Here is a 15,637-nt window from a genome sequence, read left to right as displayed (position 1 = left end):
AATGGTTAGTTGCAACTATACTTGCCGCAAAACTAACTGGCCACAGATCATAATGCTATCTCCTTTACCCTTGTTAAGACCAACCAAGAGTGAAAGAGATGGCATTATGACCTGACCGGCCAGATAGTTTTGCGGATAGTATAACGCTATCTAGTTACGCTCTAGGTAAGGTCAGATGGCAGTCGCTGGCTACGCCAATTGTTGGTATTAGTTGCCATGCGGACCCTAATAGGCTCTAATGAGCCGTGGCAAAAAGCCGAAATAACGCTAACTGGCATGGCTATTTGTACGCAACGTATAAATAGCCATGTCCGATAAACGTCAGTCCATACAATACATATGTATGACCATTGGCCGAGGTTTTCGACAAAGGGGTAAAGCTCTTAAAGGCGACTCCAGTTGTTAAATCCACCAAGTATAATCTGGATGGTCTGTGTTTTGCATTAACTCTTAATAATTAAATAATAATAATATTTAATAGCCCATAAATCGTACTAGAATACTAATGTGTCGCTTCATACAAAAGGACCCTAGGCGGACTGGCGATTTGTGCAACCTCATAAAGTATCGCTCTAAGGTCCCTTTTAATACGGAAGGACTCAAATTGTTCTGCCTAAATAGTTAAAGGCTGTTAATAGGATATCCAATGACAATTTTTTTTTTTTAATTGATAGCTAGTAACAAATTTCTCTAAAAAAGTAGATAATTTTAGTAGCTACCTTATGTTAAGACCCAATAAGATAAATTAAAAGCGTGATTTGGGTGCAAATGTACAAAAAGTATTTTTAAACTGCGTGGACCTATAAAGAACATACTAGCTCACATCTAAAGAGGCAACTCCTCTATATCTATGGGCAACACAAGAGTCTCTATTTTTACTGTATTTATGTTTGCTCTTCTAAGACTAATTTAGATGTGGGCGTAAACGCTCCGAGGGCCTACCGCGAAACACATTTCGTTATCCGCTCGAATATGCTACATAGGCAGATAACGATATTTCGTCTTTCGCGGTAGGCCCTCAGGGGCGCAGTTCAAATGGTTTATTTTGTACTGTTTCGTTTGCGTATTGTGAATTGGGTCTTATTTTAGATACTAAAATGACAGTTTACTTGTCTAATAGATAATTATGTAGCAAGTTCCTGTGTTATACTTAAATTAGCTTTTGCCTGCAATTTTGTATGCGTGGACGTTGATGAAGATCGACAAAAACTATCCTATATACTTCCCCGAGCCTAGTGGTTTACGGGTGAGGTAACAAACAGAGCAATTCCGCATTTGACAAATTTGGGCAGTCAAACTGTCATTTTAGCATCTGCTAAGAAACAAGGTTTATATACATTTGCCAGATTTCCTCATTGTTTTCATTTTTGAAGCAGGTTCCCTCTAATACTTTGCTTAGGATTTACGTTTTGTATAGATCTATAAAAATGTCTAAATTTAAACATAGGCTTCGTGTTCAGATACTAGCTTTCAAAATCCTGTTTTATGACTATTTTTGTCTTAACATGTTATAGCATTGATATTTTTAAATAATTTTAATTGAAAAAATCTTTAAATATGATCTAAAAGTTTTCTTTACCAACTAAAACTAGGTATTTTCATCATCATCACTGATTAAAAGCCATGGTCATTTTTACCAATTAAAAGCCATGTTAATGTTTTATTTCCCATCAATTTAAATAAGGTAAAATTTGAGAGTATGACAGAGATATTTGATTTCAATTCTCATGTCACCTGCCGTTTTTGTAGGTACATATTGCAATTACTACTGTACAAAAGCTATAAATAATATTTGTACATCTCTTTTTCTAAATCTGACAATTAATACAATATATTCCAAAAAACGTTATCTTTCACCAGTGTTGGTAATGTTAATGCAATTGAACATTAACCATGACAAATTTACAGTTCCATTTGTAATGGTCAATGTTCAATCGTCATTATCATTCAGCCAACAGTCTTTTGCCAATAAAAACAAAGTTTCTATGACATTTGATCATAATTACAAAAAAATAATTCTGAATCCACATAATATAAAATGATTTTTAATACATAATTGATTTTTACGCTCTCAATCTCAATAGCTATACACGGTGCTCACGAGGAACCCGAAAGATTTTAATCACGTACTTCTGAGGCCAAAAGAAGGAAAAAATCTTATATGAGTTTCACTAAATTTCGCCAAAAAATATTTTTTTTTTTGTTTTTTTTTTCAAATTTTAAACGTATTTGTACATAAAAAGTTAATGTTATGGTAAAACTGGCACTGAAAATATTTTTTACGATTTTTTTTTGTAAAAACTAGTTCTTGCAAAGGTTACTTGTCACTTTTTGACATCTATCAATAAGGATATTTAGACTACGCCCCATAATGGCATCATCGCGATCAAAAAGGCGTTTTGAACTAAGTTATGATAAGAAGATGTTTTTTTTTTACATTGGTATTAACTCTGAAACTAGGCGAAATCCAGAAAAGTTTATATGACATTTTAGTCTCTAAATGTGATCAGTAATACACTATCAAAATCTTTTGGGTTCCTCGTGAGCACCGTGTATAGTTCCTAATGCCAAACCTAAAATTGAATTGGTTTTTCACACTTATATTTCCATTCCAATTTAAACATTGCACTGTCAATGTTTGATTAAAAATCAGACCATTTTATCACACACTACTGTAAAGTAAGATTTTCTGTTCAAGTATCCACTTAGGCAATTCACACACTGACACAATCTGCTGTGTACAAGTTATGTATATCACTATAACTGTTTGTTGTTCTGCTCACTTGCTCAGTAATCTCAGTATGCAAATAACGTTATGCTTAACTTGAGTATACTATTAGACATAACAATGAGTGAGGCCCATAAAAACCATCACACAGCAAAATGTGATATGGTATGATATACTACCTAGACATCTTAGGTATATATTATAGTTTTTATGCAGAATAACTGCAAAAATCAGTGTACTCATAAAATCAGATGCATCAAATCAAGAATGCACTGGATACTTGCATTAAAAAGCAAAATAATGCTTCTATTCTAATCTAGCCATACGTTTATGAAATGAGAAATCTGGCAGTTCATACTAGTATTACAACTTAGATTTAAGTCTAGTACGAAACTGGAGGCACCTGCTGCATCATGTTGGCATAGACACACTGCGTCTCTAAAGGCTTCATCGGAGGCATGGGCGGGGGAGCCATCATGTGCTGGACCGGAGGCATCTGCTGTTGCTGAGGCTGCTGCTGTTGTTGCTGCTGCGGCTGTGGCTGCTGTTGTTGCTGTGGCAGCTCCGGAGGCTTCTTATTCTTCTTCTCGCACTTCTTAAACTTAATACCAAGCTTATTCAACAATATTAACCTTAGACTCTCCTTGCCCCCTCTGTAGTTCAACTCGTGTTTGGCTGCTGCTAGGATTTTACTAAGTGTTGGAACTTCTTTTCTCACCGAGTAGCTGTTAACTATGCCGCGGAGCGCGCACAGTTGGAAGTAGTCGAGCTGCACTTTCGTTTTTCTGACTCGTTTTTTCTTCGGGCCCGGAATTCGGGTCTGCGTAGCTTCGGCTCTCAGGCCGTCCCTTTTAATACGCTTTATAGTACTTTCAGACAAGCCTGTTGCAGCGCAGGCTCGTTTCACAACATTTTCGACAGGAAACGAGTAGCCTCTGTTTTGCTTTTCAGTTTCAAAAAATTTTATAACCTTGAAAATGATCTCTCGAGCTTGCCCGTCGATCGCCTCTTTTTTCTTCTCCTTTTTCTCCTGTTTAGTTTTAACCTTAGATTTTCCGCTGGAAAGCGATTGTACTTCTACGCTTATCGTCGCCGTCATCGGCTCCTGCATTGATTGCTGCTCCTGTGGTGTTTGTAACTGAACCAGGGCATTTTGTAGGATTGTATGGTCGGGACGAACTGGGTTCAAAACATGTATTTCTTGGACTTGAACGTTCATTTTGATAGTTAGATAACTTGAAATATTCTTCAATTAGCTTGCTAATACTGCAGTCTTTGTAAAACAGGCGCCAATCAACTCATTTATGAACACAAACTCGACAAGTAGTTGCAAAAGGGCGACGCCATATTTACTAATTGACATAAATGAATGCCAATGCCACAGGCCACAGCACAGCAGTATCCATAGATAACAAATAAATTTGAGCAATTTGGAATAACTAAACGCAAACAGTGGTACTATCTGTTCTCAGTGTTCTCACCACGTTATCCACACTTTATCAGGCCTGATGTCAGACCCGATTTCGGGCCCGAGAAAGAATATTTTTCCGTTTCACCAAATATCAGCACATCGTTTACAATATTTGAAATGTAAAAAAACATACACATAATATTATATAATGAATAAGTTGTGTGTTGTTGCTGGGGCGCCATATAGGCGAGGCTAAAGGCCGAGCTAAAGTTAGGACACGGCATAAACGCTAAGTGTCTATCCGACGGCCCAAAGACCTGAAGCCATTTCTAAGGCTACGCAAAAAATAAAAGCTGTGTTCCTCATGAAGCCAAAGGCGCAAGCCACTCAGCGAGGTGCGATTTTGTATGAACCAATGGCAGGATGGCAAACCCGAAGTAGCCCTGCAAGTTCCGCTTCCAAGCGAGGCCGAAGACATGCCAAAGACCGAGCCGCATGATAGCTGAAATCATATTGAATCAATTCCAAACTCTGCACTCCTGTAGCTGTATCTTCGGCCTTGCATGGAAGCTCGGCCTTCAGTCATTCCAGGTTAGCCATTGATGCAATTTGCTTTTCTCTCGCAAGCCTTGCATCTGGCCTCGAACACAAGCTCGAATCCGATGCTCCGGGTCATCACCTCTATATAAGTAGAGCTTGGCTCTTCGATCTTCTTTTTTAAAACACAGCCATTGTTTTTCAGCTCTTCTGAAGCTCGTCTTTTGGCCCTCCATGAACGCGCCCCGCAGCAAAGCTTCAGCCTCGCGTACATTTCGCCTTTTGTTCGATTCCAAGCTCCGATTCTAGCCTTCGACCTTGCACGAGAACGCGCCCAAGTCGGAAGCTTTGGGCTTTCGGACCTGGATCGTTTTTGAGTTTTCGAAAAAAGATGACTTGGTAATAAGTTTTTGGCAAAATGTTTATTTTTGGTACAAGCTTTTATCGCTGACTGTATTTTTTTATTCCACAGGCAACTAATACTCATCGAGACAATTCTAAAAACCCCAAACACAATTAGGTTGCGTTGTATTATCTTATCACAGAGTTCCTTGTCATTGTCACCCGACTTACATATGTATGCAAATTTTCAACTTCATCGGAAACCGGGAAGTGGGTCAAATTTAACTTGCAAGATTTGTCCCATACATACTAACAGCCCTAACAGGGCAAGGTATTTCATACTAATAAATTTATATCTTTAACAATGGTGGTGTTGTGATATAGTGTGCTAAACCTATTTGAATTAAAAAAAAAATATATGTAGGAAAATACGAGGAATTCACATGTTGTGATGATCAGAATTTGTCACCATTTTTATAAATAAATAAAGTCTAATTTAGGTACTGCAATCCGACATGACATCTCGATTTTGTAGCGTCCTGGAATACAAACTTAATTTATCTTGATTCAACGTCATCGTCATTATTGGCGTGTGAAATAGTTGTTGCGCATGTTCGTACACCACAGCAGAGTGCGCGAAGTTCACCAGACACATAGAAATAGGATGAAGCGACTGACATGTCTCTGACCAGACAGTACAGCGTTTAGGTTAAACCATAATAACAAACACACATTTTATTTTATTTTTTTATTAAAATAATAGATGGCGCTATGATTAATTTTCACAGTCCGACACGGACATCCAGCTTTTAACGCGTCCTCTGATAGAATCGGGGAAAATGCGATCATGATACTTATACTTATGTACATTTCAACACAAGTCAGAGGTTAAAATAGAAATAGTGTCTAAAAATAACTGCTGTCTACGTTTCTCTATTCATGTTGTGGTGCTTTATTTCATGCATGGTGTGAAATAATCAATTTTTTAATACAGTCAAATACCCTATGGTAATAATCAGTGATCGGAACTATGGGAGTAAAACTTTAACAAAACTTATCAAGCGGACGTAAAAAGAGTGCTTATAGCCTTAAAAATATTCGAATATCTATGAATGTAAATATTTTTATGGCTGTAAGTACTATGCTATTCCTATTCCTATGGACAGGAATATTTTAGGGCTGTATGCACTATTTTATGTCCACTTAACAAGTTTTGTTAAAGTTTTACTCCCATAGTTCCGATCACTGGTAATAATATAAGTTATAATATACTGGTGGACTATTTTCAGTGGGAGTGTTAAAGGTGGAAGTAAAAACAAAAATACTGCAGATTCTCTATTCTAATGTCTCAAGTCAACTTTGTTTTTTGTTTGTGTATTAGTTTGTTGTGCGTGTAACGCGCGGCGGGGTGCGCGAAGGTGGCGGGGCAGTGCGCGCACGCGAGCGGCCGCTCGCCCGTGTGTGTGCGAATGTGCGTGCGCAAGGTTTTCGTCGTCTGTAAACAACGCCATAATAAATTAACCGAAAGATAAATAGATGTAATTTATTATTAAAGTCCTGAGGAGGATATAGTAAGCGGTAAAGTGGTGTTTAGCCCGATTTTCAATGTAATTATGCGGGTCCACACAGAGCGAGCATACACGCGAGGCAATTTCCTCACACACAAAACGGCCAATGTAGACGTGCCTTGACAGAGGCGACGCGTGCGTTTTCCCTGCCCGCCCCGGCCTAGGCACGTTTACACTGGCCGTTTTGTGCGTCAGGAAATTGCCTCGCGTGTATGGTCGCTCTGTGTGGACCCGCCTATTAAAGCAGAAAAATACAAATTTATTTGATACGTACCATAGATATTGGAGGTATTATAAGTATAAATAAAAAAACGCAAGTGTCTCTTGCATATGATAGAATGAATGAATGATATGCAGAATATGGGTTAACAATAACTTGTTACAATTTTAATTACATAGTCGACCATACTCTACTTATTAAAGCATGCATATATAAAATCTTAATAACGTACCGTGGCTACGACACACAAAATATCTACTACTTATATATAATACTAACCGTAAACCCGCGGCCGCAGTGGTCGCATATCTTATTCTTGGGTGGTGTATTTTTCTCGTGTATGCATTTTATGTGATACCTCAACGCAGTACTGCTTTTGTATACCTGAAAAAAAAAGTCTATAGGCAGACACACATCGTTCTACTTCATCTGAAGATAGAGATAAAATGGAGCTTCTGAAGTTTGAAATGTTAAGTAACTTATTGTTTTTATGACAGTAGTGACAAGTGTACTTTAAGTTGAAACATCATTTATGAAACAAACTGAAACTGCTGATATAGATTATTAGTTTGTAATGTAAATTAGTATACATATTGCACAGTAATAACATATACTAATCTATGCATATTGCATTTCATTCATGCAAAAAAAAAGACCTCTCCAATAACAATTTAGACTCAGCGACGACCCAGAAACGATATCTCTGGAGAAGGAGGATTAGAAGAGCCGACCCCGATTAGAAATGGGACTAGGCCGGAAGAAGATTAAGAAGCATATTGTATTTCATTATATTTTTGTCGCATAACAGTGTACTTAAGAAAACTAATCAATAGGTTACTTGACTACTAGTCAAAGCATCTTCTTTTTTTGCCACTATGAAATGTGTATGAAATAGTAGCATATGACGTCACGGTTAAGTTAGTCTTTATACTTTGATATGATTTATAAAAAAGAAATTGTATCTAAAAATAACATGGTGTGAAATAATTTAATTAATATACAGTCAAATACCCTACTGTTACTAGTAACTGGTATACTGTAAACACAAATACTGTAAAACACTTAAATAAACCATGTAATAAACTGTGGTAACCATATTGAAGGTTAAACAGATTATCGACTCTATATCTACGAACAATAGATTACAAATCCAATAATAGATAAAGACCCTTTACTCTAAATGATGATTCTTAGGTAATCAGGTGCGTACTAAGATACTGGGATTCTTTGAAAATACTTTGCGCGCAAGTGGCGAAATCGTTACGCTCTCGCGGTGCGATCGTTGTGCGCTCGTGGCGAACTCGTTGTGCGCTCGTGGCGAACTCGTGCGCTCGTGGCGAACTGGTGCGCTCGTGGCGAACTCGTGCGCTCGTGGCGAACTCGTTGTGCGCTCGTGGCGAACTGGTGCACTCGTGGCGAACTTGTGCGCTCGTGGCGAACTCGTTGCGCGCTCGCGGCAAACTCAAGTAAAAAAATATATAGCTAATACATACTTTATTGCACTCGTCGCACTTATGCTTGTTGTTTTTGAGGTGCGTCCACTCGACATGATCTTTCAGCTGGCGCTCCATAAAGAAGCGCGCGTCGCACTCGCTACACACGAATCTACAAAAAAACCAGCATCAGATAAGCCATGGAATTAATTATTGAACACGTCAAGACAAAGTGACTATCTATATCTTTATATACTGGCTTGTTTTGTGGGATTACGGCCTGATTGCGAACCTGATATGATGCTTATGCGGAGTTACAGCCATACGATATGTCACACGTCAATTTTGACTCTCACAGAGTAGTATCGTATCGCTGTGACAACTTATAAGCATAGTTCGAATGCGGCCGTAAGTAGGACTGTATTGTATTTATTGTATACATGTACAGTACAGTAATGCATCAGGATACATGGTGTTAAATATAATTTCTTACGAATAGTACATGCTACCCTGTGGCATTACAATGTCTGAAAACCGCACTGAAACTGAAACCGGCGGCGTAGCTTTTGAAATAACGACGTAGCACTATAAGCGTAGGCAGGTAGGGAGCTCTGGACCTCAAGTTTTACATACAATGTATGCCCCTCTGCGGCCTTTGCCCCCTCCCCTTCCCTCCTTAGGCCGCCGGCGATATCAACTCCCCCCTCCACCCCCTTGTCTGTAAGCTACGCATAGCGCACACGTAGCGCTGCAGCTTTTTTTTTATTATTAAAAACTGATCGGCGATTGGCTCTAGTCACACCTGATGGAAAGTGAAGACAGGGCCTAAGATGGAGCTCACCGGTTCAGTAGTAGCCTATTCACTCTTGCTTTAAAGAGGCCGAGGTCATATTTATCAGGGAAAACAGATGGCGGGAGCGCATTGCATTCTGTAGCCGTCCGTAACAAAAAAGAGGAGGCAAACCGTTTAGTGCGAACAAATGGAATGTTTACCACGAACGGGTGCATTCGCTCCCCGCGCCTGGATGTCCGATGATGGAAAGGGGAAGGTGGGATCAGATCGTCGCCCGCCCGCCGCTTGTTCCTAAGATCGCTTCGTGGCTCGGTGAGCAACATCGACAAGTACAAACTCCACTAACTTTTTATCATTTTCACCCGCATGTTTGCTGCTCGTATTCAGATGTGTCTTGAGGCACGTTTTGTTGCGGAAGTGCTTGTTGCAGGGCTGGCAGTAGGCGCCGCTGCCCGCTCCGTGCGCGGCCCTCGTGTGAGCCAGGAAGCTGGCGCTGACCCGGTACACTTTAGAGCATTCCGCGCAGGAGTACGTGCGGTTTGTGGCTTTGTGGATTGTCCTGTGAGAAAATTGTATTTTATACAATCGCTTCATGGCCTAATTAAGTATATATATATATATATATATATATATATATATATATATATATATTAATTTACCATTTTAATATAATCAGCACGATTAAATCAAAATAACTTACAACAGATACAGATCAGATTATTATCAGATTAGATCTATCAGTTAAGGGCTCCACAGACCTAATAAATCGCACACGGTTTTCGATGCATTGCCGACTTAATAGGTGCAGTACAAAGTGCAACAAATTCAATTGACTCTCTCTTTTTGGCGAACCGGAAGATCTCAGTTCGGGGCGAACTACTAGTTATCTTATATTCATAAGATACTTACTTCTTGTGTTCTTTGAGGCTCATACTGTTGACGAACTGTTTCCCACATTGGTCGCAGCTCACTTTGCCCTTGTGGCTGTCACGATGACGGCGCAAGTTGCGTTGGGAACTGACAAACATACATAATAAACGTTACCTATATCATAGAGAAAAAAGTAAACTTGTGCTAACTCAATAAACATATAAAACCTATATTTGTCAGTATTAAGCTTAATAAGTTTGGAACTGAAATAATACGTTTTACCATACCTCCCATATAACATATTATTATTAAGTAAGGAAACGCTTGAATATTGTGTTTTATTTTATTTAATATCACGCAAACAAGTACATAATTACGCGTATACAAATTAAACCTAAATCTAAACCTATCTTAACCTATGGACTCTAAATTATATCTACAAATATCCTATGCCGCTGCCATTAATAAAAAGTAAGGAAAATTAATTAACTATTAACCCGAAAGTTTTTAAACACGCATTTCTGGGGCCAAAAGAAGGAAAAAATTATAATATGAGTTTAAATTTGATTGTAATGCAATTTGTATTTCAAAGTTATAGTGATGACATCTATTTTAATGTGATATTGTTATTTTATGTTTTATCTATGTGCGTTCTAGATTGAAACAAATAATTTGAATTGAATTGAATAGTAAGAAGTATGCGATTACACTATTAGTATACGAAGTTTTAATTCAACCATTAAAGTAAGTAACTAGTAGAAAATAAAAGCAGAAAAAAAAGAAAAATACTTACTTCGTAGTATATCCACATTCCTCGCACTTGTGTTTAGGTGAAGTCTCATGCATCTTGTCGTAGTGCGCCTGCGCGGCGTCCATCGTGTTGTAACGCGCCCCGCACACGCCACAGTCGACCCTAAAGGGAAAATAAAAAATAATAAGGGAAAATATAGGATTCCTCGAGAAGTTGGGCTGGCAAGAGTAGCTTTTATTCTCACCTCCTATAATGCCGTTTCAGGTGTTTCTCTAAACCAGCCACGGAAGTTGTCACCTTACATATCGCACATGTGACGCTTCCGCTTGTCTGCAAACAGTTTTATAATCTGTCAAGACATTTCCGTCACTACAAATAAGCGGCAAATTGAAAAAATGTAAGAGCGAAGGGTCTTCCCATAGACAATTTGAAATTCGCGCCTTTTTCTACTGAGAGTAGCTAAGAACCTAGGCGTTATTGAAGGAGTGACATGCGCTGTCTATGATTTGATATTTTTTTCAAAAATTGATTGATTGAAGTATTGTAGGTATTGTAGCGCCACCTATTTACGGTTTTTTGATGTCATTTATTGGTACATGGGGATTTAATTCCTTACCTCCACCTTCCATAGCAACTATATTTTAACTACGGAAGGTGGAGGTAAGGAAATAAATCTCCATGCACCAAAAAGTGTCATAAAAAAACCTTAAATAGGTGGCGCTACAATACCTAGAATACTTGAACAAAAAAATCAAATCATAGACAGCGCACTTCACTCCGTCAATAACGCCTAGGTTCTTAGCTACTCTAGCGCTACTCTGGAGAGATTTGGAACTATTATTTATAGCTGACAGCTGGACACTTTTGCAACAGTTCTACCATAAGAGATGCCACTCTTAATTCCACACTCCATAATTTTAACTAAACAATCGGAAACAATGACATATCAATATCAACACACAGACAAAGAGCATATAATCACTACGTTCTACACACAGACGGCTGAAGCTAAATTGGGGTTGCATGCTAACATGGATGGACCTGATTTGAATGAAAAGATGCAAACTAATTGTTATGTATAGACAATGAGGGTAGGTTTTGACATTTGTAGGTATACAAAGTGAGGTAGTTTTGAAAAGGCAGTCTGTCGACGCGAACCTGGACCAGTATATGTGCTCGACCCCTAAACTGTGAGTTATACTACAATACTAATCAATAATGGGAAGATTTATACATGTTAAAAGTTTAACTTTAAAACTATCATTCAACTGACCTCAGTATGCCTTTTTTCCATATGTTCTTCCAAACTAGGCTCAAGGGAGAACCCGACAATACAACTCTCGCATTTGTATGGCAATTTCAAATACTTCTGTTTCGCCGCTTCTTTTCTCCTCTCCTCCCACATTTCGTCCTTATTTAAATCCACTAATTTAATCTTTCCTTGATACTTGCGTACAAAGTATGGAGTATTAGGATCTTTATCTTTCTCTTTAATCTCCGGTAATGGAACATTCTCTGGAACCCTATGTGATAAGAATGAAGTATTAGGATCTGTATTGTTTTCTTTAATCCCCTGTAATGGGACATTATTCTCCGGAGCCCTATGTACAAGGAATGGAATATTAGGATCTTTATTTCTCTCTGCAATCACCCATAATGGGTCACCGGTCACCAGATCCCTATGTGAGGAGAATGAAATATTAGGATTTGTATTGTTCTGTAATGGGATATCATTCTCTGGAGCCCTATGTACAAGAAATGGAGTATTAGGATCTTTATACTTCTCTGTACTCACCCATAATGGGTCATTGGTAACATCCCTATGTGATAAGGATGAAATATTAGGGTCTTTAAGTTTTTCTTTAATCATCGGTATCGGGACATCCCTTGGATCCCTATGTGAGAAGAATGAAACATTAGGATCTTTATTTTTCTCTTTAATCACCGGTAATGGGACACTATCCGGATCCCTATTTGAGAAGAATAGAGATTTAGGATCTTTATTTTTTTCATGAATCACCCATAATGGGATATCATTCTCCGGATTCCTATTTAAGAAGAATGGAGTTTTAGGACCTTTGTCTTTTTCTTTTATCATCGATAATGGAACATCATTCTCCGGATCAGAGTATTCCTGTTCGAGTTCAATTTCGATTTTAACTTCAGTTTTTATTTTGATGACCTCTTTTTCAAGGGGCTGTGAGTTTTGAGTATGGAATATTTCTATATCAGCATGCGTGAGTTTAGATAGTTTTGTGTTGTTCCAATCTAAGTTTTTAACCTGTAAAATACAAGAAATTTTTTATATGGAATTATTTGAAAAGTACTCTTAACTAAAGGAAGACAATCTGAATTAAACCCTCACTCTCTGTGCAATATCGGGTACGAAGGGAACCAAAATTGAATTCCAAATATTAAACTTCAAGGTGTTTCTCATAGTTGCAAATTACCTTATTAAAACATTGTTCTACAAACATAAAACTCTATAAACTCGCCCGGCGACAGAAAGGCCATCGCACTCTCCACATTGAATGGCAATGGACAACCTTTGCATCAAGAACAACCCGGAGCGAGGGTCATAAGCACTTTCCTGCAAATGTCTGCCCACTTCCCCAATAATTGTCTTGGTCTCAGTAGACCAACTTCAAGGGGGTATTATGGCTGATACATTTAATACCATAAGGAGTTGTTAATATACCCCCCCCCCCCCCCCCCCCCCCGCTCCCTAGTATAATTCAAAAAGTAACATTACCTGTTTGTTAAGATTAGAAAGGCTATCTTCCACCTGCCTCTTGAACTGGTAAATATCTTTGAGTGTGCCATGACATGCATAGCAGACAAAAGTTGCTGAATAGTCTAACTGAAATTGTAACAATGTTCTAAATTTGTAATTATACACTAGCAAGGTAATAAAAAAAATTACTTATTTTAATCATCATGCAGAAAATAGTATTAATTGAAACTTGATAATATAATCTATTAACAAACACAACAATTTCGGTAGACTACTAAAACATACATGTTATTTTTAAATAAACAGAAGTGAAGTAATTCCTTTTCTTTACTAACGAATGTAACATCGTTAAATGTTAAAGCAGTTTTAAATTATTTACATTGAATTGTGTTACATTATAACTACTTCCTTCAAAAAGTATTCAATCAATAAAAATAACGAAAATGTACCAGAATCTTTAGTAGAACCATGTCTTCATTTTACTTATAACTAAAATAAGTTCAATAAGAACTAAAACCTGCTTTACTTACCTTAACCCGAAGGATATATTCAAAAAACTCTGCGTGTTTACAATTTGTTAGATTCACCAGCGGGACATTTTTTCCCAAACAACAAATGCAGATATTTAGTACTGTTATCGATGTAGAGGAACTTTGACCTCCGCTAAACCCTGGCATGTTTAAATGGGATATATTATCCATTTGTACATATTGAAAATTGTCTCAAAATATCACATGAACGGAAGTTTACGAAAGAACGAAAGACTAATTACAAACAGTACAAAGACAAACACCAGGCTGACGCAACTAGGAACAAAATAAGTTTTGTATGGAACTTGTTTCGCAAATCATTGCCAACGAAGAAAAATAAAACGTCAGTGCTATTTATTCTGTCAAGTTTACTTCAAGTCAACTGTCAGCCTAATTGTTTTGTTTGTTATGAAGGCTTCAATGTTTTGTTCGGGTATTTCGTGCAATTTCTTTATTATTTAGTGAAAATATCGAAAATAGTGAACCGTGATCAGAGGAAAAGAACGAGTTTGTTACAATGCCACCGAGAAAACGGTTTACTAAGTGTGAAATATGTGGCAAGCGAGCCACTCGAGAAAATCACGAAAAAAGGAATTTTATAGCGAAATTTCCCTTGGATAAAGACCGGTACGTATTGCTTTGGATACTGTTGACCTTATTTTGGTGCAGCAGGCTTTAAACACATCGAAAATTAGATATTTTATATTATTTTTAGTTGTGAACTAGGGATGTACTAAAACTATCGATAATTGTATGTTTATTTGTATATCAGTGTAAGTAATTAAACAAAATATGTGAGATTTCCTGAGAACTTGCATGCAATATGACACAAAATTAATTCGTCGAAGATTTTCAGTGGAAAATTATCTATCATCTATGCATTAATGGTCATTATGATATCATGAGATGATCATTTGATTTATAGATGCATATTAGCGCTAAATAATCAGTTGATCATCTCATTAGTAAACACTTGGAATATAAACTGTACATAACCAAGGCTGTATGTTTTCAGAGGCAGGCAGTGGGTTAAATTTGTTGGGAACGAAGACCTGATACATCTTCCCATAGAAAAGTTACATTTATTGAAACATGTATCTGCAGATCATTTTAAAAATAGTGCTTTTAATAAATAAAAAATAAGAAAAAAAATAGTGAAGGATTTTATAATTACAATCTAAGTGTAACGTGGTATTCTATAATAGAATCCTAGCGTAGTGAGGGATTCAAGTGTTAACGCCTATGGGTGGTATTCCACCTATGCAATTTCTTTGTCCAATGTGTATTGCGTCTCACATTTTGATTAATGACAGAGTGAGACGCAATGATATTGGACCAAGAAATTGGATAGGTGGAATACCACCCTAAGGTGGAAATATTTTTGCTACCACGTGATAAATTTACATACTGCTTTTCACATCACCTGTGAGGAAATTATTATGGTACAAATAAATAAATAAATTTAATTAATGGTAATTAAATTAAATAATTTAACCTAAGAAGTATGCAAAAAGAGGAAAAAAGTGATCCCTCCTAATAGGGAAAAAAAGTGCTACTTTGATCCTTCCTAGTGGTGAATAACAACAAGGTGTTCTAAAAAAAATCGAGTTTACATTAAGCTCGACCACGTATTAGTCCACTCATAGAACTAGCCACTATATAACATGCAACTTAAATGTGGACTCGATCCTAACTTGATTTCGAGTACAAAATTTGTAGA

The 15,637-nt window shown here is 37.4% G+C and overlaps 2 protein-coding genes across 4 annotated transcripts; both read right to left on the bottom strand.

Annotated features, from left to right (window-relative positions):
• Positions 1–2,635: 2,635 nt before the first annotated feature.
• On the bottom strand, positions 2,636–4,104 carry LOC133532753 (uncharacterized). The gene has a single exon (XM_061871546.1). It carries the CDS (start codon positions 3,945–3,947, stop codon positions 3,111–3,113), a length of 837 nt encoding a protein of 278 aa, XP_061727530.1. The 5' UTR covers positions 3,948–4,104; the 3' UTR covers positions 2,636–3,110.
• Positions 4,105–6,340: 2,236 nt separating this feature from the next.
• LOC133532541 (zinc finger protein 675-like) lies at positions 6,341–14,165 on the bottom strand. Of its 3 annotated transcripts, XM_061871264.1 has the most exons (10): positions 13,918–14,165; positions 13,406–13,513; positions 11,927–12,934; positions 10,898–10,983; positions 10,696–10,815; positions 9,942–10,049; positions 9,379–9,591; positions 8,300–8,411; positions 7,086–7,190; positions 6,341–6,513 (listed from the first exon to the last, which is right to left on the bottom strand). In XM_061871264.1, exons 1-10 carry the CDS (start codon positions 14,086–14,088, stop codon positions 6,367–6,369), a joined length of 2,178 nt encoding a protein of 725 aa, XP_061727248.1. In that variant the 5' UTR covers positions 14,089–14,165; the 3' UTR covers positions 6,341–6,366. The 3 variants fall into 3 exon arrangements, with proteins under 3 accessions (XP_061727248.1, XP_061727250.1, XP_061727251.1); XM_061871266.1 differs by lacking the exon at positions 13,918–14,165 and having other exon boundaries at positions 11,927–12,176; XM_061871267.1 differs by lacking the exons at positions 13,406–13,513; positions 13,918–14,165 and having other exon boundaries at positions 11,927–12,176; positions 12,449–12,585.
• Between the last annotated feature and the right edge of the window lie 1,472 nt (positions 14,166–15,637).

Source organism: Cydia pomonella, chromosome 27 (genome assembly GCF_033807575.1).
Source record: "Cydia pomonella isolate Wapato2018A chromosome 27, ilCydPomo1, whole genome shotgun sequence".
NCBI lineage: Eukaryota > Metazoa > Arthropoda > Insecta > Lepidoptera > Tortricidae > Cydia > Cydia pomonella.
This window is presented reverse-complemented; position numbering and strand designations above follow the sequence as displayed.

Excerpts from the sequence above, each read along its gene's own strand:
- LOC133532753 (XM_061871546.1), bottom strand. The coding sequence starts at position 3,947 with ATGAACGTTCAAGTCCAAGAAATACATGTTTTGAACCCAGTTCGTCCC.
- LOC133532541 (XM_061871264.1), bottom strand. The coding sequence starts at position 14,088 with ATGGATAATATATCCCATTTAAACATGCCAGGGTTTAGCGGAGGTCAA. Across the intron at positions 9,592-9,941 it reads AGCCTCAAAGAACACAAGAA|GACAATCCACAAAGCCACAA; the intron begins GTAAGTATCTTA and ends ATTTTCTCACAG. Across the intron at positions 7,191-8,299 it reads AGTGCGACGAGTGCAATAAA|GTATACAAAAGCAGTACTGC; the intron begins GTATGTATTAGC and ends TTTTTTTTTCAG.